The 25840-nt window shown below is 47.9% G+C and overlaps 1 protein-coding gene across 13 annotated transcripts in view; it reads left to right on the plus strand.

The window, feature by feature from the left end:
- Positions 1-25840, plus strand: part of SMAP1 (small ArfGAP 1) — a 189828-nt gene that overhangs the window by 143864 nt on the left and 20124 nt on the right. For all 13 annotated transcript variants that reach the window (XM_086316778.1, XM_086316769.1, XM_086316773.1 and 10 more), the window contains one exon: positions 14497-14587. In XM_086316778.1, the coding sequence (XP_086172904.1) occupies positions 14497-14587 (91 nt within the window). The remainder of the gene's footprint in view (positions 1-14496; positions 14588-25840) is intronic.

A 25840-nucleotide genomic window follows, 5' to 3' on the forward strand; every position in this document is an offset into this window, starting at 1 on the left:
GTTTCTCTCCTCTGTATCTCCTCCACACATCCCCACAATGCAGACTGTAGAGTGTCATTGCCTCAGACGTCGCTGAGCACCTATGCTGAGGCTTAATTATTGAGTGAACGGCTATTGGTAGAGCCAGCATTTGATGTAGAAATGGCCCTCTTTGTGATGGGCTGGCGGGGAGGCTGAGTGGGAAGTGGACACGGTGGTTCAGGGGAGTGGGGGAGCTGAGGGAAGAACGGCGCTGGGCCTTCAGACTAGAGCCAAGTTGCGCTCTCCACTGTCGGCCTTGCTTGTGGTGCAGACGGCTCCTTGTCACATCACTTGACTGCCCAGTGAGTGTTGGATGGACCAAGGCCTCAGAGGTGCTTGAACACATAACTGACCAGTGAGCCTGCAGGGAGCATGTAAACAGCGTCGTGTTCAGGATGCTTTTCCCTCCAACTGGTACTTTTAATTACCCACCATGGGGCACTCCTTGGGGTCGCAAAGAGTCGCACACGACTGAGCGACAGAACTGAACTGATGCTTTTAATTACCCACCACAGGGCAGTCTTTTTTAAAATAAGGGAAAAAGGTAAAACCACCTTTGTAATACTGCAAAGTATTTAGCCAGACTATAGAAGATATTTTTAAAAAGTAGTATCTGTAGCTATTATATTGAAGAGTTGCTAGTGAATGAATTGTTAATAAATTTGCAGTGCTAAGAGGGTTAGTTAATACGGTGCTAACAGCTAAACTAATTTGTCTTTAATAATCTTAGAATATTTACAGGGGCTTTGCCACTTTAAAAGGAGTTTTCCTGCACTCAGATTCTGGTGCACTGCTGGTAGGCTGTATGGAAATGTGTCATGAGGCCTTAGGGACACCCAGCTGTACATACACCCACCCAGGCTTTCTGTAGAGATGAGGTATTTAGGACCCGTGTTCGGTTTTATTTGCCCGAGGCTGGTAAGGACTCAAGCACCTAGGGACCGAGTGTGATGAGACGGTCTGGAAGCGATGCCCGGGCTCCTGGCCTGACGCCCGGCCAGTGGTGAGGTGCTGTTGGTCACGGGGACCTGGAGCGCACGGGGGTGTGCATGTGCAGCAGTGCAGGCGGCCATTGCTGTCGGTTACCCAGGCCTGCTGGGGATCCTTTGCAGCTTTCGTCTCAGTCTCTCCCTTTGGAACTGGAGCAGTAATTTTTCATACCCAATAATCTTTCATCGTTTGTTGGTAAAATACCTGATAACTTGTATGGTGTGTTTAGTTGCCTTGAAAGTTTTTCCTCGCATCCCTCCCGGTGTAGTGGCACTAAACCAAGGGCCCACATTTCTCTGGCAGAACCGTGAGCTAGGAGATTCAGGTTATCTATCTTTCCTCTGGTTTAAAAGAAGACATAAAGCTTGGAAGTGAAGTGTTGAAAGACAAGCATTGTGTTATTCTGAAGTAGCCACAGCCAGATGCCAAAGAGAGAGGATTTCCGTCATCTAGGAGAAAAGGAAACAGGCAGCTTGGGTTGGCAGGTGGGTGTGGGGAGCAGAGGGGAGAACTAATTATAGCAGCGTGTAGTAGGGCTGGATGACGTTAGGCATTGTAGCAGTGTGTAGTAGGGCGGGATGACGTTAGGCATTGTAGCAGCGTGTAGTAGGGCGGATGACATTAGGCATTGTAGCAGCGTGTAGTAGGGCGGGATGATGTTAGGCATTGTAGCAGCGTGTAGTAGGGCGGATGACATTAGGCATTGTAGCAGCGTGTAGTAGGGCGGAATGACGTTAGGCATTGTAGCAGCGTGTAGTAGGGCGGGATGACGTTAGTCGTTGTAGCACTGTGTGTAGTAGGGCGGGATGACGTTAGTCGTTGTAGCACTGTGTGTAGTAGGGCGGATGACGTTAGTCATTGTAGCAGCGTGTGTAGTAGGGTGGGATGACGTTAGTCACTGTAGCAGCGTGTAGTAGGGCGGATGACGTTAGTCACTGTAGCAGCGTGTAGTAGGGCGGATGACGTTAGTCACTGTAGCAGCGTGTAGTAGGGCGGATGACGTTAGTCACTGTAGCAGTGTGTGTAGTAGGGCGGATGACGTTAGTCATTGTAGCAGTGTGTAGTAGGGCAGGATGACGTTAGGCATTGTGGCAGCATGTAGTAGGGCGGATGACGTTAGTCATTGTGGCAGCGTGTAGTAGGGCGGGATGACGTTAGTCATTGTAGCAGTGTGTAGTAGGGCGGGATGACATTAGGCATTGTGGCAGTGTGTAGTAGGGCGGATGACGTTAGTCATTGTAGCAGTGTGTAGTAGGGCGGGATGACATTAGGCATTGTGGCAGTGTGTAGTAGGGCGGATGACGTTAGTCATTGTAGCAGTGTGTAGTAGGGCGGGATGACATTAGGCATTGTGGCAGTGTGTAGTAGGGCGGATGACGTTAGTCATTGTAGCAGTGTGTAGTAGGGCGGGATGACATTAGGCATTGTGGCAGTGTGTAGTAGGGCGGATGACGTTAGTCATTGTAGCAGTGTGTAGTAGGGCGGGATAACGTTAGTCATTGTAGCAGTGTGTAGTAGGGCGGGATGACATTAGGCATTGTGGCAGTGTGTAGTAGGGCAGGATGACATTAGTAACTTAGTGGCAAGAAGGCAGCTTGGCTCACTGTGTTTTGTCCAAAAGAGCAGTCTCCAAACCCTTAGGTGTAGAGGTGACTCTAAGATCTTATCACTAACTAATAAAAGTAAAAAAATTAGAACATGGCTTTACTGCATGTGAACTTAACAAATACCAGTTGTTAGTTGTGGTTGTGTTGGCTGTAGTAACGTGAAACTCTATCTTTGGTTGGATTTCTTAGCAGATTACTAGAATACTTTAACAAGAATTTGACATATTAAATATCAGATAATGTTATCTTGCTAATAATATGTAAAGTATCATTCTGAAAGTATCTATAGAATATGAGTTCTGTTCTTTGCTAACAGTGATTTCATTTTATTAATGGGTATTTTACTTTATTAAAACCAAGAACCTTAAATAGAGAAAGCCTACATCTGTGTTTGAGAACCGAGTGAATGGTTTCTGGTGCTGAATTTCCATTTCTGCTGTAGACTGAATGTATCATCTTAATGCAAACAGTGAAAGGATGCAAACCTCTGGGTTTCCTGTGAGTTAGTGATGAAGAAGAAGTGAAGTGAAGTCGCTCAGTCGTGTCTGACTCTTTGCAACTCCATGAACTGTAGCCTACCAGGCTCCTCCATCCCTGGGATTCTCCAGGCAGGAATACTGGAATGGGTTGCCATTAGTTAGTGATAAGTTGCTGTAATTTCTAGAGAGCTCACAGTCTGCCTGTGAAGGAAATCTTGAGACAGTACATGGTATCTGATAAAGGAGGCTGACGTTAGTGTCGTGCCACTGGAGCGTGGCTGGTGATCCTGTGTTCCCGCCTAGTACCTAGTGACATGAAGATACATAAAGCCAGCAACAAAGAGTCGAAAGAGTCAAGTTATAATTGTACCATTTAAATCTCAAATGTTTATAATGTATTTTCATTTTTATAGTTCACAAGGCAGTGCTGTAATAATTATCCTATTTTATCCTCTCTTGTTCATCCTCTGATTTTCTCCCTTTATGTAGTTCTGAGCTTCTGATTTCCATCATTTTCATTCATTGTAGAGAATTTCTTGCACGGCAAGTCTGCTGGCAACAAATTCCCTCAATCCTTGTTTGTCTGAGAAAGTCTTTACTTTTCAAGGATAATTTCTCAGGATAAAGAATTCTAAGTTTATGCGGTTTTTTCTTCCAACAGTTTAAATATTTGATATTTGAGTTGGGTGTCTTTCTTGCTTGCAAGGTTCCTAGGGAGCAGTTGGATGTAATTCTTCTCTTTGTTCTTTTTTAATAGGTTTTGTTTCCTCCCTCTGGCTTCTTTCAGGAGTTTTTCTCTGTGTTTGATTTTATGTGCTTTGAAAATGACGTGCCTCGGCATAGTTGTTTTTAGCGTGTATCTTGCTTGGTGTTCCCTGGCCTTCGTGGATCTGCAGTTGGATATCCAGCATTAATCTGGGGAAATTCTGTCAGTGTGGCTTCAGATGTCTCTCCCGCTCCTGTTTCCCTCTTTCTCCTCCTTCTGGTGGTCCCCAGTGTGTGCAGATTGCATCTCTTATAGTCGTCCCACTTGGATGTAGTCCCCTCCCCGCCCCAGTCTCTTTGACATTGGAAGTTTCTGTTGATGTACGCTTAAGCTCAGAGGTCCTTTCCTCAGTCGTGTTCAGTCTGCTGCTGCTAAGCCCATTAAAGGCATTCTTTATTTGTTACATGTTTTCAATCTGCCATTTTTGGGTTCTTAAAATTTCCATTTGTCTGCTTACATTACCTGTCTGTTCTTGGCATGCCATCTACTTTTTCCGTTAGAGCCCTTAGCATAGTAAATATAGTTGTTTTAAATTCAGTCTGATAATTCCTGCATCCCTGCTGTATCTGAGTCTGGGTCTGATGCTTAGTGTATGTTTTCAGACTGTGCTTTTTGCCTCTTTGTAGGCCTCATTTTTTCTGAGGCTGAATGCAATGTGATGTACTGGCCAAGGAACCCCAGTCAGCGGGCCTGTGGTAACAGGTGGGGGCTGTGGGGCGGGGCAGTGTTCTGGAGACTGTGGTTAGATCTCGTCTTTGGGCGAGGCTGCATCCCTGGGCTGTGCGCTGTGCAAGTGCCTCGGGTTCCCCATTGTAGGTGGGACAGGACGGCCAAGGGCACTGCAGTGGGGTGTTTCCCTTCCCTGGTGTCAGAGTGTTCCTGCAGCTTTCTCTCCCCCCAGTTAGGGAGGACACCTGCACACGGGAGACGCATTTCCTGCTTTCCGGTGCAAAGCGGAGGATCAGAGGGGTCAGGAGTCTTTATTCTCTCCCCCCTCACCCGCCACTGCTATTTCTCACGCAGCGTTGATTTAGAATAATCAGTATGTCATTGAGGCATATTTTGGGGTAGCCTGTCCTGGGCCCCAGCTCTACCCTGGTGCTGGTTTCAACTCTTGTGAGTTACGATTCTCTGTACTCCCCTATCTCTCCAGTTTGGGTGACGGTTGGGGAGACCCTGTGGTCTGCCCTGTGACTTGCTTTTAGTTCCTTGTAGTCCCGTGTCTGTTGTTGGAGTAGACCTATGTCCAGGGGCCAGCACTGTGGCACAGGGTCCTGAGTCGCAGCCTGTTGGGAACAGTGCACAGAAGCGGCTGCGCTGTTCTTGCTTCCCTTCTCGATACGCGCATATTCTGTGAGGAGGCTGAGAGGGGAGGGGACCATGGGAGGTCCTTGGCAGAGGCGAGAAAGGAGTTCTGGGTCTTTCTTGTGTCTAGAATCACACCCTTGCAGCCGTGTGCTTTGAGAGGTGACATCACAGCCCCGGGGTGTCAGGCCCGCCTCTCTGTGTGCCTTGTACTCATCGCACGAAGGGGCACGGGGTGGCATTCTGTGCCCCGGTGAAACATGGCCGTGAGGACCCACCCGAGGGGCCGCACGTGGCCTCTCCCGAGATCAGCCTGCATTCTCTTGTCCCGTTGTGTTTGCAGAATCACATTCAAAGAGAAGATGGTGAATTTCCAGATACAGCGTCTGAGTGTTAAGCCTGTGTGGGCTCTTGGTGGGCTGTGCAAGCTGTAGCTGCTCAGAAATGTTAGTGACCTGTTGACTGTTCCCACACAGCTGGAAAGGGTCCAGGCTGGGTTTGAGATGTGGGTGTTGGTTAATGCTTTCCTTTCCCTCCTTCCTTACCTTCCAAACCCTGGTGTCGAGGGCTGACGTTCAGCAGGTCGTGGTGATGGTAACCCAGTCCAGAAGCAGGGGGCTGGAGGCTTTGGCAACCAGGCCCCCAGGTGTGCGCAGGTGTGATGGCTGAGGGCTGGCCCCTTTCAGCGGGCCCCGTTTAATTGTCCTTTCTTTCCTACTTTTGCTGTAATCAGTAAGTGGTGAATTACAAAAAAAAAACTATCCTCTTTTCCCTTCCCTGCAAACCTCCAAACTACTGTGCATACAGGGATAAGAAATCGGTGTGGGTATTCCAAACTGGGTCCTTTTACGGGTGGAAGCTGATGTTGGACTCCCAGGCACTGAGTGGGGGTGTCCCAGGCAGCCAGGCCATAGGGCTGCCCGTCGCAGGACGGTCCTCAGACACGGCTGAGCCCTGCGCCAGGGCCCCCCCGCCGAGCTCTTCCTCCATCACCGCGCTGGGCCACACCGAACTGCAGTTAGGTCTGCGTCCGTTTCCTTCACTAGAATGAATTCTTTTTAAGCTTAGGAATCATGTTTTACTCATTTTTGTGTCTCTAATACTTACGATTCTGGCAGGAATTTCTAAAAGGTAGCTCCACAGCCACCACCAGCTGCCAGTTTTGAAGCACCTATTATGTACCAGCTCTGTGAAAAAGACTATGTTATTTTAATCCTCACAAAAACTCCGGCACAGTATTTTAAGGGAACTTACTTGCGTAGGTACTGGGTGTTTGTGCGGAGCAGTGAGAGCCGTGGCGGGCCTGGCGTGTGAAGCATGTAGGCCACTCTTTGAGATGCTGTCCAGACTGAGACCTAAGACAGGAGCCAGGAGTTTAGAGAGAGGCAGACGCCCAGAACTTTAGAAGGAAGATGTAAGTGGGCTATGAGTGCTTGTACCATTGAGCTTGGCATGAATTCTGTGCAGAATGTAAATGGAGTTTTCTTTTTAATTTGCTCCTTTCTTCAGAGTGTCAGCCACATTCACTAGTTACCTTAGATTACCTAAGAACAGCCTGTGTCAGCCTAAGCTTAGTGGTCGCAATTTTCAAATCTCCTTCTGGTCCAAATGTAGGCAGTGGGGCCTGGTAAACAGGTTCTGAGTGGACAGCTGTGCCCAGAGGAGCCCAGAGAGAGAAGTGAAGTCAGTGTCGATGGACCATGATTAATTCTGCAGTCTCAGTCTCAGATTTCATTCTCTTCACCGTTTTATTAACTGCATGTATCACTGTCACATTGTTCACATTTTCAAATGACAGGGCAACAGAGATTAGTTAGTTAAACTATTGCGTGACAGAATCAATTCCTCTGGAAATCTTAAACACAAAATACCAGCAGATTAGGTAATAATCAGTTCAGTTCAGTCGCTCAGTCGTGTCTGACTCTTTGTGACCCCATGGACTGCAGCACGCCAGGGTTCCCTGTCCATCACCAGCACCTAGACCTTGCTCAAACCCATGTCCATCGAGTTGGTGATGCCATCCAAACATCTCATCCTCTGTTGTCCCTTTCTACTCCTACCTTCAATTTTTCCCAGCATCAGGGTCTTTTCCAGTGAGTCAGTTCTTCCCATCAGGTGGCCAAAGTATTAGAGTTTCAACTTCAGCATCAGTCCTTCCAGTGAATATTCAGGACTGATTTCCCTTAGGATGGACTGGTTGGATCTCCTTGCAGTCCAAGGGATTCTCAAGAGTCTTCTGCAACACCACAGTTCAAAAACATCAATTTTTCGGCGATCAGCTTTCTTTATAGTCCAACTCTCACATCCATACGTGACTACTGGAAAAGCCATAGCTTTAACTAGATGGACCTTTGTTGGCAAAGTGATGTCTCTGCTTTTTAATATTCTGTCTAGGTTGGTCGTAGCTTTTCTTCCAAGGAGCAAGTGTCTTTTAATTTCATGGCTGCAATCACCATCTGCAGTGATTTTGGAGCCCCCAAAAATAAAACATCTCACTGTTTCCCCATCTGTTTCCCATGAAGTGATGGGACCAGATGCCATGATCTTGGTTTTTTGAATGTTGAGTTTTAAGCCAACTTTTGCACTCTTTTTGACTTCCATCAAGAGTATACTGCAGTCAGTATTGCTGACTAATGACTGTATCAACACCTATGACACCACCAGCAGAGCTTTGGCGATTTTATGTTTAGTTTGATTTCTCCAGACAGAACTTTTCCAAATCATTGAAACTAATTGAGATGCTGTTACTATACACATAGCAAATGTTGCTATATTACTGAAAACCATACACTGTCCACAATACCAGTCCTTACAAAAGTGAAAGTGTCTGTAGTCTTGGATTTAAAGGAGTGGCAACATTTCAGGTCTTCTTGGGTGGAAGAAAGTTGGCAGAGAGAAAGTCCACAACCAGGTATGGTGGTGAGTTCTAACAAAATGTTGTCCTCTGGAAATGGCAATGGTAAACCGCGTCAGTATTCTTGCTTGTTGGCGGTACAGAAGGACATGCGCTCTTCTCCTGCAAAAACTCCAGAGTTACAACTCGCTGCTGAGCAGCCATCGACAGGAGAATGTTGGATCCCACCAATAAAAGATACCCCACATCCAGGGGCAAAGGAGAAGCCCCAACAAGATGGTAGGAGGGGCAAAATCTCATTTAGAATCCAACCCCATACCGACCAGAGATACTCAGATAGCTCAAACAAAACCTTGTGCTCATCAGGAGAACCCTCAGAGACTGAGCCAGACCTGCCTTTGAGTGTTGGAGTGTCTCCTGCGGAGGTCCGGCTCAGCAGTGGCCTGCCGCAGGGGCTCTGGGTGCAGCAGACCTGGGTATGGCATAAGCCGTCTTGGAGGAGGTTGCCATTAACCCCACCATAGAGCTGCCAGAGCTTACACAGCTGGGAAAGAGTCTTGGAGGGCACAGACAGAACCTTGTGCCTACCAGGACCCAGGAGAAAGGAGCAGTGACCCCACAGGAGACTGACCCAGACTTGGAGAACAATACAATTCTGAAATGAATGAGCTGGACCCCAAAGTGCCCTGAATATAATGGCACAAAAGACGACCTCAGAGGATTATAGGTGGCAGAGAGCTGGGTGGGAAAAAGTGGTCTGCTGGGGCTACTGAGGGGTGTTCACTCTTCATTCCTCTGCTGAGTGGCAGTGTTGTGGAGAACAGGGATAAGTGAGTAGATGGGACAGGCTGCCTGAAGAAAACCTTTCTAATGTTTAGATTTTCTGCATGTAAAATGCGCTGTACCGTCGTGTCCACTGAATCCACAGTACCGGGGTTTTTACCAAGAGCAGCCCCATAGGTGAGATGTCCCAGCGATGCTTCCTGTGTCACATAGTGGCTTGAGTAAATGTTGTCTAAAGCTCTGTCTTGTTTTGAAATTTATATAAATTTTTGCTACTTATCCAGCTCAGGGAAGTTTTTTTGAGATTGTATTATAGTGTCCCTAGGCCGTGAGAGCCATTTACTAAAAGATGTCCATGTGAGTGGGGACACACAATCAAATATAGGTTACAATTCTAAATTGAACTCTAAAAATAAAATTTAAGAAAGAATATAAAATTCAGAAGCAGAGTACACTAAGTAATGACAGCCTTAATGTGAAAAAAATCTATAAAGAATGGTAAAGAAAAAAGAAAATTTAACAAGATTCTGAATAATAAAACAGTAAGATTGGGATAATAAGTAGCAGTCATGTGCAAGATTAATTCTCAGGTTGTATGTAATTTGATTGTGAAAGCACACACATACAAACATATGGTTATTTATCAGAATATAGTAGGAATGCCAGAGAGTGACTTGTATTAATTACTGATACCATGCCACTGAGGCGCTTTAATATGTGAACAACATGGATGACCCAGTCTGAATTCTGTTTCTGCTTTGGAGTATATGATGTCATACAATCCAACAGCTTGGAGTAGCTTACCATTCATAAATTTTTACTAAAAATTGAAGTAAAGCTTAAATCCCGCTGTTGGGATTTCGTAAGGCTCTGAGATGAGAGAGTATTCTGGGAACGGCCTGTTGTTGAGCAGCTTGTTAGGTAGGGAATGTTCAGGTTTCGGGCTATGGGGAGGTGGCAGGTTCGGGGCTGTCTTCCCGGGCGTTGGTCTGTCTGTGTCTCAGCCACACAGCCCTTGCCCAAGGTGGTGGTGGTCATCTTCTCCTTTAGCAGGGCTGTTCCTGTGCCTGGCACACCACCCCAGGAGTAGCTTTGCTTTTGCAACTCACCTGGAAAATTCATCTAGTTCCTAGCTCTCGTGGGTTGTTCAGGTCCTTGCACAGTACAGCCCCAAGTTTTCAGTTTCGCCTTTTGTCGCCTCCATACACTCGGCCTCCGGGTTAGGCGGGTAGGCCCGCTGTCTTTCCCATACTTGCTTTTCTTCCTCGGGTGCCTTTTAGTTCCTACTTTCATACGCCTTCCTGTCTTCCCTGCAGACCGCAAGGTAAATACCACTGCCTGTGTATCACTTTAAAATGAGAGTGTTAAACAGGGTGTGTTGTCTCATCTACCTGTGTGAGTCTGTGAATGTTAAAGGACACTGATTATAGACAGACTAGCTAAGGCATGATTGGAGATAATCATTTTTAAAGAAGAATTCTAATAATTACGTCTAGACCTTAAAAAGTTGTATAGCTTCCCTATTCTTATGTATTGACACTACTATTTACGTTAGTTGCTCAACCAAGCAGAGTGCATCGCCTTCCAGAGGCTGAGCTCTTGCTCCTGTTGTGTCGTAGGGTAGGAATGGTGGTGAGTGTAGGAGCTGGGAACCACGTGGTTTTGGCTCAGTTCCCTTCTATGGGGTGGTTTTATGAACTACACAAGATCAGCCGGGTGAGGCCTTTGTGAATACAGATTCCTCTGCTAATACAGATTTTAATCATTTGAATGAGACATTTGCTCAGTATGAATCTAAGGAAATTACATTTTATAAAATTGCTTTGTCTAAGTAAACCTGTGTTCTTGTTTATTACGAAAGTTTGTTTAATAAATTATAGATTGCCTACTTTTATTCTTTGACAGCCAGCTTCATTCTTCATTTATGAAAAGGCAAATTCATGTATGATATGCAGGAGAATTCAAAGTGGAACGCTTCTGTACATACTGCTTGATGTGTTTAAGCTGAGTGTGGAACATCGACAGGGAGACAGTTCATGAGGAAACTCGTGCTTGTCAAGCTCGTGACTTACTATTCTCACACTGTGTTCTTTGCCAGCCTCAAATTCTAACAAGACAATAGCATTTTTCTTCTTGCTGCCAAGTCGCTTCAGTCGTGTCTGACTCTGTGCGACCCCATAGACGGCAGCCCACCAGGCTTCCCTGTCCCTGGGATTCTCCAGGCAAGAACACTGGAGTGGGTTGCCATTTCCTTCCCATTTCCTTCTTAGGTCTTCTAAAATTTGGCTTTAAGAAACTATACTTTATATGGTAGCTGTATTCCACATATCTCAGTTTTATATCCCTGATGGTTTAGCAGGTAAAGAATCTGCCTCTAGTGCAGGAAACAAAGGAAACACGGGTTCAGTCCCTGGGGGAAAGATCCCCTGGAGGAGGAAATGGCAACCCACTCCAGTGTTCTTGCCTGAAAAGTCATGGACAGAGGAGCCTGGCAGGCTTCAGTCCATGGGGTTGCAAAGACAGACACGACCTGGTGACTAAACAATAACAACAAGCACGTGATACTTGTAGGTATAATACCCAGAGCATCACGGCCAGGGCTGTGACCCGGGCAGGCCTGTCCCGGGAGGATTGGACATCTGTGTGCTTGTGGCCGCTCACTCCCCAGTTCCCCAGACTGAAGCGTTTGTAGTAACACAGGTTGTCCAGTTAAAAAACAAAAACAGAGAAGGAAGGTATAGCAGTTTAAGTATTCAATTGAAAAGAATTGCTTATTTTGTTATTGTACACTGTGCTTTCTTTGAAATTATTTTGGTAATAAGCAGGGTGTGTCTTAAACCTGTGTTGGATGTTGAAAAAGAGAATGTGAAATGGATTATGTTAAATTTCTTAGAATTATATATAGTTACAGGCTGATAATTATGTGTTTGGTAAAATTATTAAAGAATTGATATCTATTACGTTAGGCTAGTTAGTAAAAAAAATACTCTGAGAGAGACAGTAGTGACCAAAAACAAGTAAGGGGAGATACATGTTCTTAGAAATTTGTGTATTTATATAGCTATCAAGCAACAAACTCATGTAACAATTAAGCTATTAATTCTTTAGGTAGTTGAAGAAATGATCTTGTAGGAGTGGTTTGAGAAATGAAAGAATGGTAGAATGAATGTTGTATTTTCTTGGCTTAACAGAGGTAGGTGGTATATTCAATGGAATATTATTCAGCCGTAAGAAGGAAGGAAGCCTCGCCGTTTATAACAATGTGGATGGACTGTGAGGGTATTATGTTCAGTAACGTTAAGTCAGAGAAAGACAGATACATATACCCTCACTTGTGTGTGGAATCTAAACAAACAAGGAAGCTCATGGACACAGGACAGATTGGAGGTTGCCAGAGGCAAGGGTATGGGTGAGAGTGGATGAAGTGTGCTGGGGGAGGGGGTTTACAAAGTATCAGCTTGTAGTTAGAGAGAAATATGACTCCAGGTTTTAAAAATTCTACTGCGGGTAAAATACCATTAAACAGCCATCATATGCCACAGAGAAACTGTTTGTGAAAGGATGAGTCAGTAGTGGCAGACTTCATCACTGTCTTATTTTAAGAAATTGCCACAACCGCTCCAGCTTTCAACAGCCACCACTTGGATCAGTCAGCAGTCAGCAGCGTGGAGGTGAGACCCTCCGCCTACAGTAAGATTACAACATGCTGAAGTTTCGTCAGCACAGTTTGTCAACTAAGTTGATGTCATATTCTACGTCCTCTGTTGTCATTCACTGATCTTCACAGCATCCTCACCAGAAGCAAATTCCACCCAAGAAACGGCTTTCTTTGCTCATCCGTAAGAAGCAACTCCTCCTCTGTGACGGTTTTACCCTGAGATTGTAGCAATGCAGTTACATCTTCAGGCTCCACTTCTAGTTTCAGTTCTTGTGCAGTTTCTGTCACATCTGCAGTTCCTTCCTTTATGAAGTCTTGAACCCTTCAAAGTCATCCATTGGGGTTGGCACCAGCTTCTTCCAGACTGCTGTTAATGTTGATATTTGGGCCTCTTATGAATCACGAATGTTCTTAATGGCGTCTAGAATGGCAAATCCTTTTCAAGTGGCTTTCAGATTCAACAGAGGCATCACCATCTATGAGATATTCTGTCATGCAGCCCGATTGTTCCACTTACAGGGCTCTGGCAGCATAGATTGAGCGTAATTTAAGGGCTCCAGGAGTTTTGAATGGTAAACGGGCATTCAGCTTTTAAGCCAACAGCTATATTAGCCCCTAACAGGAGAGCCAGCCTGTCGTTTGAAGCTTTCCAGCCAGGCAGTGACTTCTCGTCTTTAGCTGTGAAGTCTTTAGTTAGATGCATCTTCTGATTGAAGATCGTTTGATCTGCATTAAAATCTGTTGTTCAGAGTAGCCGCCTTCATGCATTGTCTTTGCAGCTCTGGGTAACTTGCTATAGCCGCCACGTCAGCACTTGCTGCTTCACCTCACACTTCTACATTATGGAGGCAACCTCTGTCCTCGACACCACACAAACCAGCCTCTGCTGGCTTCAGAGGGTTCTTCTGCAGCTTCTCTACCTTTGTCAGCTTTCTAAGGTTGAAGGGAGGTTAAGCTCTGCTCCAGTTAGACTTTGGGTTAAAGGAATGGTGTAGCTGGTTTGATCTTCTGTCCAGGCCACTAAAACTTTCTCTGTATCAACAATAAGACATGGTAAGTTTTCTTTTCTTTTTTTTTTTTTTTAAAGTTTTCTTATCATATATATGTTCACTGGAGTAACACTTTCTGTTTTACATTCACAACTTGGCTGTTTGGTACAGAAGCCCTACTCTTGACCTGTCTTGGCTTTTAATGTTCCTTCCTCACTGAGCTTAATCATTTCTAGCTTTTAATTTAAATGAGGGACGTGGGACTGTTCTTTCCTTGAGCACTTGGACACCCCTCTAGGGTTACTAACTGGCCTAGTTTCAGTCTTGCTGTGTTTCAGGGAACAGGGAGGCCCGAGGTGAGGGAGGGAATGGGCAGCCATCTATTTGTGGAGCAGTCAGGACACACGTTTATTGATTGCTGCCTTATGTGGGTGTGGTTCACCCCCAAACAGTTCCAGGGTAGCATCAGAGGTCGCTGATCACAGAGCACCATAACAGATATAATAGTGATGAAATGTTGGCAACACAGACGCACAGAGTGAGCAGATGCAGGAAAAGTGGTCCATGCAGGTTGCTGCAGACCTTCGGTTTATGAGCAGCGGCATGTCTGCAGGGCTCAGTAGAGCGAGTGCTGCCCGTGCGTCAGCTGGGTTCTGGTAGGGCCAGGGGTGCCCGCCTGTGCTGGCAGCCTGGGGAAGAGAGATGTGCTCTGCGCTTAGGCTCTGGGGCCCACCCGGCAGCACAGGGAGCAGGTACTGCTGTGAAGCGTGCAGCGTTCATGTAAAGGGTTTAGATGCTTAAGAACAAGTACATTAAGATTAAAGTTCTGTATTTACTGTCTTGGGGTCCTAATATGTCCAGTTTATCATTTCAAGTTGAATGATTGTGTTTACCAGTTTATGATAATAAACGCTCTAGGTTTATCATACTATACTTCATATGCTACATTATATTAACTTTATCAAAAGTATACCTAATTGAGGCTTAACAGTCTTGTTCAATTTATTTGAAAAAAAATAATAAATTTGATTATTTACTTTAAAGCTGCAGAAGAAAGAAGACCAGCAATTGGAACCTAAAAAAAGTACCAGCCCTAAAAAAGCTGCAGAGCCCACTGTTGATCTTTTAGGACTTGGTAAGTAAAAAAAAAACACGTCACCGTTAGAGCTATGAAACATCTGAGACCCTGACTTGCATTGACTAGCATGGCTTTATCGTCCATGTGCCAAAGGGACCTGTTAACTGAATTTGGACACGGTGTGGTTAGTTTGCTGTGTTCCCCCAAAAAGGGAAATCTTCATAAGGGAGCCGGCATCTGTCAGCAGTGCCTTCATGGAAATGCGAGTGCTGAGTTCCTAGGGAGAGGGGAGCTGCCAGAGCAGTCTCCAAGGCTTGGTGGGCCATGCTGCCTCAGCACTGCAATGAGGGGTAGATGCGTTTACTTCTACCCCTCTTCTCTTTATTTAGCTTTTTGTGGGGTTGGAGGGATCCCTTAGCAAAATAATTCTGGCATAGCCTTATTGTAAGGTGCTGTCTTAAAGTAAGCTTTTTTGGGGTTAACTGAAGCAACATGCCTTATACCTCGATCTAGTAGCTAGGTTCACGTTATGTGTGTGATGACAGTAAGAAGTGCTCAGTTTAATGTCATTTTTGTTCTCGGGGCTGACAGATGGATGTTGTCTGCCTGGCAGGTAGACAGGCTTCCATTCAAAGGGTGCTTGTATTGTCCTTATCTGCAATTGTCAGCTCTTCTTAAGTGCTTCTCCTCTTTGTTCTAAAGTAGCGTGATAAATAGTTATTTTTATCTGAGCCTTCTGCAGTAATTAATTTAGAAAAAAATCTGTTTAGTTTAGAGAAAGATTAATGGCTAAAGGAAAACAGTAAAAGATAGTTGAAGGATGGAGTTGAATTTCATGAAAGTTTTCTAAAGATTGATCTTTGTTCTTATTAAGAAGATTGTTTTCTGTTTTAAGAATTACAATTGAATGTTTTAGTCATTTCTTCGAAGTTGGTGTTTCATGCAAGTATACTCCCTATGGATAAAAATCTTCTGTGGTGGTGAAATTAGGAGGTATATATTAGAAATATAAAAAAATAACTATGATTTTATGAGCCCTGAAAATAGGGCTCAGTCCAGGCGCTTTAAATAGAATTATGTTGAATACAAGTTCTCTTAATTTATGTATTTTACTTCCTTTCCTCTAAATGAGAGAAAGGGGAAAAAAAGACTCATTACCAAAGTAAGAATAGATCCTACTAAGACTGCATGCATCTTTGTCTTCACGGCAGCATCTCCTCTCCAGTCTAGTGCCTCGTTTACCAGTTCATAACTTAGAAATGTTAGATGTTAGAAATGTTAGAACCCAGGCCTGACTCTTACCTTACAGACTCACTGACCCACAGCTCTCAAAAAGTGTCTGCTGGTATCCAGGCACCTAGACACTAAGCAGAGAGCTGTGAAGGAGAGCAGATGAGAATGCCTGACCTCTGGGAGCTTTCATTCTCTCTGGGGAAGCAGTGATAAAATAGTGAAGCAAACTGTGGTATGGGTCATGTCTGGTAAGTGCTGTAGCTGAAACAAAAAGGAGTGGTGGTGATTTTAAATAGGGCTACGGGTGCTGGGGGCTCCCTGAGGTCCCACTGGAGTGAGGACCTCAGGAAGTCGGGGCTCCCTGTCCGTGGGGGTGAGACAGGTGGGTGTGGTGGCCCCGCGGCAGCCTTGCCACCACATGAATGGGCCAGGATGCGTGAGACCTGGAGGGTGTGGGGCGACAGGGAGGTCCACTGCGACAGGACTTTGGCGTCTGCTTGGAGTGTCCTGGAAATGCATTGCAGGGATTCGAGCAAAGAAGCACCTCCTCTGACTTGAGTGTTTCAGGACTTCTTGTAGCTGCTGTGTTAAGAGTTGGGTGTAGTGAGGCGAGGCTGCCGTAGGGGCAGGGTGACCAGTAACACAGCTGGGGGGCTGTGGCTGAGGGGGGTGGTGGTGTGGGGAGTTGTAAGAAGTAGCCGGCTCTGGACTTGTTTTAAAGAAGGAGCCAATAGGGTTCGCTGACCACTGAGCAGCGTAGGATGTTTCCCTTTGGGAGTGACTTTGTAGAACAGGCAGCCTGCTCCCTTGGGACAAGCAGAGTTGCTCTCGTGAGGTCTCCAGCTGCTAAGCATGGTGGTGCGGAGGTGATCTGGGAGACAGGTGGTGGGCTTGGCCCCAGGCGTCCAGCTGTTGCCACGGTGATGCTGCGTGGTCCTGTCGCCTGGCACTTGACCTCTGACCTCAGAACACAGATCTGTCTTTGTGGACCGTCACTTGCTGTGCTTCCTGCTTTCCAGCTGGTCACAGTTGCAGAGCATGTCTCCTCTCAGTGTGTCCCTGTCCTCTACCGCCTGGTCTCACAGTCCCTGGGCCATGGGGGTTTCAGACTGTGGCTCCCCTCTTCTGGCGTCAGGCTCTGTGATGTCAGCCGTGGCTGGGTCTCATCGGGGCTCTGGGAGCCTGTTTCAGCAGTGGGAGAGCTTCAGGAAACTGTCCTGAGGGGAGAGCCAAGCTTTGCTCATGGTAGGAGCATGTGGGAGTGCTCGAAGGAGAGGGTGAGGACATATCTGGGGGGTTTGCTGCTGCCTGACGATTCTAGCTCTGTGCTGGAAGAGTTCTGGCAGTGGCCGGGCAGGTGACGGGGTCAGAAGGAGGGCTTAGGGGTCTTGCTAATGAAGTCACAGCAGCGGAAAGGCTGGTGCCTCACCCAGAGCACGCACAGCTCTGCTCCTGCCGGTCACCAGTCACCTAAGTTCTAGAAGAGATTGGCTTTGAGAGAGCAGTGCTCCTGAATGAGGACAGAGCAGCAGCCTCTCATGGGTAAGCGTGGCGCTCTGGTTCCCCGCAGGTGGCAGCACGTTGGGGCAGGGGCAGCAGGCGCATGCGGTCCACTTTATGGCCGAGTGGAAAAGACGGCAGGCCCAAGCGGGTGAGAGCAGAGACAGCCTTCACGTTACACGTTTGCAGGAAAAGCAGAGAAAAGCCCCACAGGGTTAGTGCAGTTACCCAGCCACAGAGGGCCAGGAATCCCAGGGTTCTGTGTGTATTCGGGGTCACATTTTAGTAGTCTCACACAGGATGATAGTCAAGGCAAGTTTTTAGAAATGTGAACTTCCCATTTAAATGGGCCCTTTAGCGAACCTTTTTGTTTCAGCCCAGTGGCTCGAGATAAACCCGTTTTCCTCAGCTCCCCTTTCCTGATCTACTCCCATTCCAAAGTCATAAAATACTCTGTGTGCTTTTTAGCAAGAGTCAGCAATGCTCTTCTGAAAGGGAATAACTGTTTTTGGCTTTGTGGGCCTTACAGCCTCTGGGGCAGCTGCTCCGCTCGCCCCTGTGGCGGGCATGTCGGTGTTGGCAAGAGTGTGGATGGTGAGGGGGGCTGGGCTCTGCTGGGCGTTAAAGATGGTTGGGAGGGGCCTTTATGCTCCTGGCTGTGCCTGCAAGAATGACTTCATGTTCAGATGTTAATTTGCACTGGAAGCTTGTGGACGCACAGTTTACTCCGCCTTACTGTCTGGTATTAGAAATGGGGTCCATACTTGGTTGTTACCTGCCCTCTACTCTTGGAAATGGCCAGGTCTTAGGGCCCCTCTTGGCGAGGGCCAGCCCGGCCGCTTGACTAGAGCATGTCCCTGCTGTCTGAGAGCAGAGCTGACACCAGCTCCCGCCGCCGCCGGGGTGCCGCTTGCCTGTGCTCTGCACGTGAGGCTCTCCCAGGACTGGGGGCCATGCTGTGCGCGTCTTCATGGCCGGCCTCTGCTGGTGATGACTTGGCTTTCGTGAGACGGAAGCTGACAGACTGCTTAGCAACTGGTTAGGACAGCCTCAGACTGCTTTTTCTAGAAGGTACCATCTGAGAGCAGTCTTCAGGGTGAGCACCCACTCCAGCCGTAAGGCGTGGCAGGCCTGTGGCTGCGGGGTGAAGCGTGGCCTGCTGGCTTCAGCTCGGCCTTCCCGCAGACTCCACTCCCCAGCAGGAGGCTTTACCACAGGCCTTCAGGCGCGTGGGTGCATGGGACTGTCGGGGACAGGCGCCTGGGGAGAGCTCACACAGAGGCGGGCTGGAGCTTGGTGATGAAAGCCTGGCTCAGGGTGTTTGTACTGCTTACATGGGCGTATTCTTCTGCTTGCTTACGTTCATCTAGGGACATTTCTGCCTGAACGTTTCATCAGCCTTGAGTTATTTTAAATACTGAACTACACAGAGACGTATTTAGATAGTGGGTTCCTCAGTTTTTTCTTAATTAAAAAGCTCAGAGGAACATACAGCTTTAGGCAAGTTTTAAAGTCTTCTTCATGCCTGTTTCAGGAAATAAAAGCATTAACTTGTCACAATAGCCAAAATCAGATGGGTTGGCAATGCTAGTGAAACATAGTTTCTACTATTATATATAACCTACTTAATTATCTAGTAATGTATGTCCCAGTTTTATATAATGAGAGAGGTGAATACACTGCCTTTTTTTCTGTAAATTTTTTTTGTGTTTGTAAGATTTCTGGACAGAAACAAACTAAAGAATAAAATACTTTCAGAAAGCACTCTAATTACCTTTAAAGCAGTAAATTCCTACAGAGAGATTTCTGTTTTTCAAAGGCCATTCACTGAAAAGTACCACAAGTTTGGGACTGGGCGGACTGGGCCACGGCTGGGCCCTGGCCTGAGAAATTGCGGGTGGGGGGTTAGTTGTGTGCGTCCTGCTGCTGTCCGGGCAGGGAGGAGGAGAGGAGGCTCTGTCTAGCACACGTGCCTGAAGTAATTTTATAGTCTGTTATGGTTCTGTGGAAAGCTCTTAGAGAGATGGGAATACCAGACCATCTTACCTGTCTCCTGAGAAACCTGTATGTGGGTCAGGAAGCAACAGTTAGAACCCTGTATGGCACAACTGACTGGCTCAAGATCGAGAAAGGCCTAAGACAGGGCTGTATGCTGTCACCCCGTTTGTTTAATCTATACACTGAGCACATCATGAGAAATGCTGGGCTGGATGAGTTACAAGCTGGAATCAAGGCAAGCGGGAGAAACCTGAACAACGTCAGGTATGGGGATGATACCACTCTAATGGCAGAAAGCGAAGAGGAACTAAAGAGCCTCTTGATGAGGGTGAAGGAGGAGAGTGAAAGACTGGCTTAAGACTAAATCTTAAAGAAACTTAAGATCATGGCATCCTCCCCCTACTGCCTGGCAAACAGAAGGGGAAAAGGTGGAAACAGTGACAGGTTTCCTCTTCTTGGCTCCAAAATCACTGCGGATGGTGACTGCAGCCATGAAGTCTGATGATGATTGCTTCTTGGCAGGAAAGCGATGACAAGCCTAAGCTTTGTGTTGAAAAGCAGAGACATCACTCTGCCAGCAAAGGTCTGTATAGTCAAGGCTGTGATCTTTCTGGTGGTCACGTATGGTTTTGAGAGCTGGACTATAAAGAAGGCAGAACACCAGAGAATTGGTGCCTTCGAACCGTGGTGCTGGAGAAGACTCCTGAAAGTCCCTTGGACAGCAAGGAGATCAGGCAGTCAATCTTAAGGGAGATCAACCCCAAATATCCACTGGAAGGACTGATGCTGAAGCTCCAGTATTTTGGTCAAATGATGCACACAGACTCATTGGAAAAGTCCCTGACGCTGGGAAAGATTGAGGGCAGGAGGAGAAGAGGATGAGATGGCTGGATGGCATCACCGATGCAGTGCACGTGAACTTGGGTAAACTCCAGGAGATGGTGAGGGACAGGGAGGCCTGGCGTGCTGCAGTCCATGGGGTCGCAGAGAGTCAGACATGACTGAGCAATTGAACAACAACAACAGTGGTTCTCAGATATGGTTAAAAATTAATAAAATCTTGCATTGTTTCTGCTCAGAAGAGTATGTTCAGTGAATGACTAAAGACTACTTCACCCTTTCCAAAAGGGGGCCTTGGCTGTCTGTGTGTGATCACACCTGTGGAAGGGGAGCAGACAGGTGTGTGCCTGTTTGCTGGGAGAGACCAGCTGTGCACCGTTGCTACCCACGGTCCTGAGTCTGAGGGGCAGCCACAGAGGGTGGCGACTGGGCCTGCTGGAGAGCCGGCAGCAGAGCCCGGGGGGAGGGCATCGCCTTCTCCAGACCCGGGCCCCAGGGACTGTGAGGCGCATGACAGCAGGGGCGATGTCTAGGCATTGATGGTGGGAATGCTGGCTGTGGGCGAGGCGCCTTCCAGTTGTTGGGCATCGGGGGCCTGAACGTGGCTGCAGGGGGACTTTTGACGAGTGTTGTGTGAGCGAGCAGTTTGGGGTCAGGAGTCGGCGCCCCTTCCTGCTTCCTGAGCCGTCACCCTTGGGCCCTGCCTGGTGGTCAGCACATGGGCAGTGAAGATCCCAGCCCCTGGCCTCAAGGCCACGTCCAGACGGTGGCTTCTTAGGAGGGAAAGCTGCTCCCAGAAAATGCCCCCAGCAGAGTTCTCGGGGTCCCCTGGGCAGGGGTCCTGGGGCCTCTCTCGGTGCAGGTGAGGCCGGGCAACAGCGTGCGGCCTCTGCCGTGCAGGCCAGCTCCGTTAGCGTGTCAACCGCTGCAACCCTTCGGGGGGCAAGGGGGGTGGGGCGTGTCTCACACACACACCTCTGACAGCCCTTCAGAGTAGGGAGTATGACACACACGCGCACACACACACACCTCAGGCCAGCTTTGTTAGTGTGTCAGCCTCTGCAGCCCTTCAGAGGGGGAACGTGTCTCACACACACACAGCCACACATAGACACACACCTCAGGCTGGCTTTGTTAGCGTGTCAGCCTCTGCAGCCCTTCAGAGGGGGAATGTGGCACACACACACAGACACACACCTTGTCCTTCCCATTTCCTTTTGTTTTAAAACATACAAGGACACAGAAGCTGACCGAAGTTGGCTTCCAAGGCCCAGCTTCTGGACGACAACTAGGTTCAAACCCAGATCTCCCTGAGTTCAGAGTCCAGTCTCAGCTTGTAGATGAACTGAAGCTAGATGCTTTTACTCCAGTAGTTAGATTGCCATCTCGTTACTTTAAGAAGCATGGAGATGGTGCCTGCTGTGTGCCAGGCACTGCTCTGAGTGTTTACAGATGGTGAAAACTTGGATCTTCACAGAAGCTCTGAGGTTGGTGAGCTACTGTTGGTTTCACTTTACCAGTGAAGAAACTGAGGCACGGAGGTTAAGTAAGTTGCTCAAAGGTGAGCAGTTGGTAGATTGCAGAGCCAGACCGGTATTCTCAACAGTTACAGTGTGTGGAGCTCTGAGAGGAAGTGAGATTCTGAGACTGCCAGGGGACCGTGTCATACCAGACAGACGTGGGACCCACTTGTCCGGGAGACAGATGCGGCGTGTCACAGGGGGCCTGGAGTTAGAGGCGGTGCCGGGACTGCGCGGGCTCTGGGGCCTTCACCCGGCGAGGGAACACAAGCACCGCTGCGTACTCGTCGTCCAGAGCGTGACTGAATGGGCAGTGTGACACACACCACAGCGATGTGCGCGGGGCAGGACGAGCGTGTCTGTAGGACCTCGGGGGATGCCGCCACACCAGGCGGATGCTGGGCAGAGCGCCGGCCGCAGGGCGAGCCGACCTGACTCACAGGAGGAGGAGCTCGGAACGGGAGGGACAGACGGAGCGGGAGGGTTCACACCGGCTGTGAGGCCTCTCGGTCAGTTGAGTGGGTTAGCATAAAGGCCACCTAGTTAGCAGTGTGTGCGTGCTAAGTCAGTTCAGTCGTGTCCAACTCTGTGTGCCCCCATGGACTGCAGCCTGCCAGGCTTCTCTGTCCATGGGATTCTCCAGGCAAGAAGACTGGAGTGGGTTGCCATGGCCTCCTCCAGAAGATCTTCCTGATCCAGGGATTGAGCCTGCATCTTTTATGTCTCCTGCATTGGCAGATGGGTTCTTACCACCACTGCCACCTGGGAAACCCTACTTAGCAGTAAGAAAAATTAACTGAAGATTAAAAATAAACAGCTTCATTTAACCCTCAGTCACCTTTTCTTAAGCTTTTGAGAACAATTTGAAGCCTGAAAATTAATATGCTTCAAATGAACATTTATGACTTGAGTTTACAAAGTAACACACATGGGAGTTTATTTCATTTCATAAAGCCAAGTGTGTTTAAATCCAGAGGAATTCCGAGTAACATTTTTAATAAAGGAAAAAGCTTTAAATGGTTTCTTGGGTAGAAAATAAAAAGGGTTCTTTGAGTAATATAAAGATTTATAAAGCTTCAAGGAGTTTTGCCATCAAGGAGAGTGTCTCACTATACCTCATGGAAGCAGCCTTCTTTAATCCGTTTCCACTTGGACTCGCTCCTCCCTAGGGTGATGCCTCAGTAGTTAGCAGTGAAGAATTAGAGTTGGCAGTTTTTGGTGTCCAAGGGTGTGCTCAAGGCTAAGTGTTCACACTCAGTCAGGAGCAGTAATGAGAAGCATAGCATCACTTACTTATCATGTTCTTATCTGCCTATGCCAGATTAGTGATATAAGAAGTCTCATAGAACTGTCGGAGAAGGCAATGGCACCCCACTGCAGTACTCTTGCCTGGAGAATCCCATGGACAGAGGAGCCTGGTGGGCTGCTGTCGATGGGGTCGCACAGAGTCGGATCTGACTGAAGCGACTTAGCATGCATGCATGGGTTGGAGAAGGAAATGGCAACCCACTCCAGTATTCTTGCCTGGAGAATCCCAGGGACGGAGGAGCCTGATGGGCTGCTGTCTATGAGGTCGCACAGAGTTAGACACGACTGAAGCGACTTAGCAGCAGCAGCAGCATATAACTCTGTGACTTTTTTTTTTCATTATTTGTGCAAATAGATTATGACCAGCTAATGCCACTGACATTCAGGTAAAGGATGAATTCAGTTAATATTTATTGAGCACAGGCGAGTTCATGGAACTCTGGTAAGTTCCAGAGAACGTGGCTCTGTGTATGTCTAGTAGTACAAGTTGCGGGGGGTGCATGCGCGTGCAATCTAGAAACGAGAAGACAGAACTGTTGCTCAGGTAAGAGTGGGACTGTGGAAGAGGCTGGCTGTGAAAGTGCAGTGTGAAACCTGGCATAATGCTAAAGTTCGCAATTTACACATTATTTTCCTCAATTCAGGCCTTATTTCTCTTCCTCGTCAGAGGCAGATGAGTTTTTCATGCCATGCAAAGTGACGTCAGGCAAAACCTCCTGTGTTCTAGGGTCTGTTTAGAGTGAGTGGCAGCTGGGAAAGACCAGTGACCCCCAGACAACTGGGTCCTTGGGCCTCCCCTTTATAAATTGTCCTGTGATTTAAAGCCCATCCGCATCCTTCTCAGAGGCCATCTCAGGGAGTTGCTCAGAGCAGAGCTGTGGGAGAGGGGAGTGGGGTCGGTGAGGAGGCTGCCTGAGATGTGAGCAGGCGTGTGCGTGTGTGTGCACATGCGTGAGCAGTACTGTGACTGCAGCAGTGCTCTGGGCCATGGGCAGAGTGTTGCTCGAGGATGCGGTTCTGATTTAGAGGGACAACTGCAACCTCACTGCCATGGTGGCCTGGAGAGAAGAAGCCAGGGAGGGATTTCAGCAGGGTGCAGATGCTGCGTGGAAGCCCGCGGGGTGTGGGGCTGCGGCGGGGAGACTGGGAGGAGTGGCAGGGGTCTCCATCACAGGGGCTGCAGGGTCTTCCGGGAAGATGTGGACTCAGAGGAGGTTTCCAGGGAGGAAGGATCAGCCAGGGTCAAACACGGTGTGGTTGAGTAGGATGGGAACCGAGAGGGGTTTGTAACCATACTGCCGGGACTTGCCACACTCCGAGTCATTGTTTTTTCTCCCAACAGAAGTAGGATCACCTGCCTGCCTGTCGTTTTGTTGCAGGAAGGGGGACCCCTTCCAGGACCCGAAACTGGGCTCTTGCCCAACACTTGGAAATGAATTGTCTGAGGAGACACATGTGCTGAAAAAGCAAGAGATTTTACTGGGAAAGGGCGCCCAGGTGGAGAGCAGGAGAGTAAGGGAACCCAGGAGAACTGCTCTGCCTCGTGGCTTCCTGTTTCGGGTTTTATGGTGCTGGGATTAGTCTCAGGGTTGTCTTTAGCCAATCATTCTGACTCAGGGCTTGTTCAGCCAAGATGGAAGCCAGAGAGGAGGATTCTGGGAGGTGGTCGGACAGGTGGTGTCTCCTTTTGACCTTTCCCGAACTCTTCCGGTTGGTGGAGGCTTATTAGTTGCGTGTTCCTTACCAGGACTAATGTTGTAAAACAGCTCATGCAAATGGCGACTATGGTGCCTGGCCAGGGTGGGCGGTTTCAGTCAGTGTGCTTACCCTAACAGTTTTACCCCATGGCTCCAGTCACCAAGAAACATCCTCCTAATGTGTGTTTGGAAAGCATTTCATCAGTCGTTTTTTGAGCATCTGCTTTGTGCCGGGCATCCGTTGAGGAGGCAGCCCCCATCTCTCTGAGAGGGCAGAGGGTGGACGGGGGTGCTCGACTGTGGGCACGGTGCCAGGAGAGCGTGCTCAGCATGTTCAGATGCCGGCACAGACCGAACACCGCGTCAGGAAGGCGCCTGCACTGGGGAGGAGTCGGGGGTCTGTCTGGCCCGCCATCCGGGCTGGAGTGGCTGCGGGGGTGGGGTGGGGAGAGGGCCTTGGTCTCGTGGGCTCAGCAGGAAGCGGGGACTGTGCCCAGCTGGGCAGCGAGGCCAGCTTCACCCTTCGTGCCCTCTTCTTGGGAGGCGCGACAGCTGCCTGGAGAGCTGGTTTAACCTGGGACAAGCGAGGGGCACTGCTTCTGTTTGGGGGAACCAGCAGAAGCTGCTCAGAAGGGTTAGAGCAGTGGAGTTATCCAGCTGTACCAGCAGAGGTGTGTTGAAATCCCAGTCTTCCTGTGTAAAACTCACTGGAGGTGATGTGAGGATTTAACTCAGACACTTCATATAAAGCATGATCAGAGTACCTGGCAATAGAACTTACAAATGTTAGTGTTAAAAATGTTATTAAAATCCAAAGTGTTATATTCTTATTTCCTTTTAGTTTATACACAATATCATTCAAAGGCACTTGGAATAGACCAAGAAGAAGGCACTAAAGATTGTTTTAAGTGCTTTGTTTACCGTTACTCACTTGGATTTTCGGTGTCAGATGAGTTCTGATATACCCAAGGTTAATAGACAGCTGCCTCGAGGGTTTCTCTTTGGTAGAAACGGCCTTCACAAGGTTGTCATATTTTTGTGCTGGGCAGACCTTCTGTTCATGTGAGCTGCAGCACTGATTTTTAACAACTTGCTTTCTTTAGCTCAAAACATTTAACCTTTCTTTTGAATTCTGGAATGTGTGCAGTATAAACCATCATCTACTAACATTAGTCTGAAATCTTAAGGTAAAGGAGAAAGAACAGTTACCCGCA

Source organism: Bos grunniens, chromosome 9, assembly GCF_055505025.1.
Source record: "Bos grunniens cultivar Pamir isolate PY7600 chromosome 9, Bosgru_T2T1.0, whole genome shotgun sequence".
NCBI lineage: Eukaryota > Metazoa > Chordata > Mammalia > Artiodactyla > Bovidae > Bos > Bos grunniens.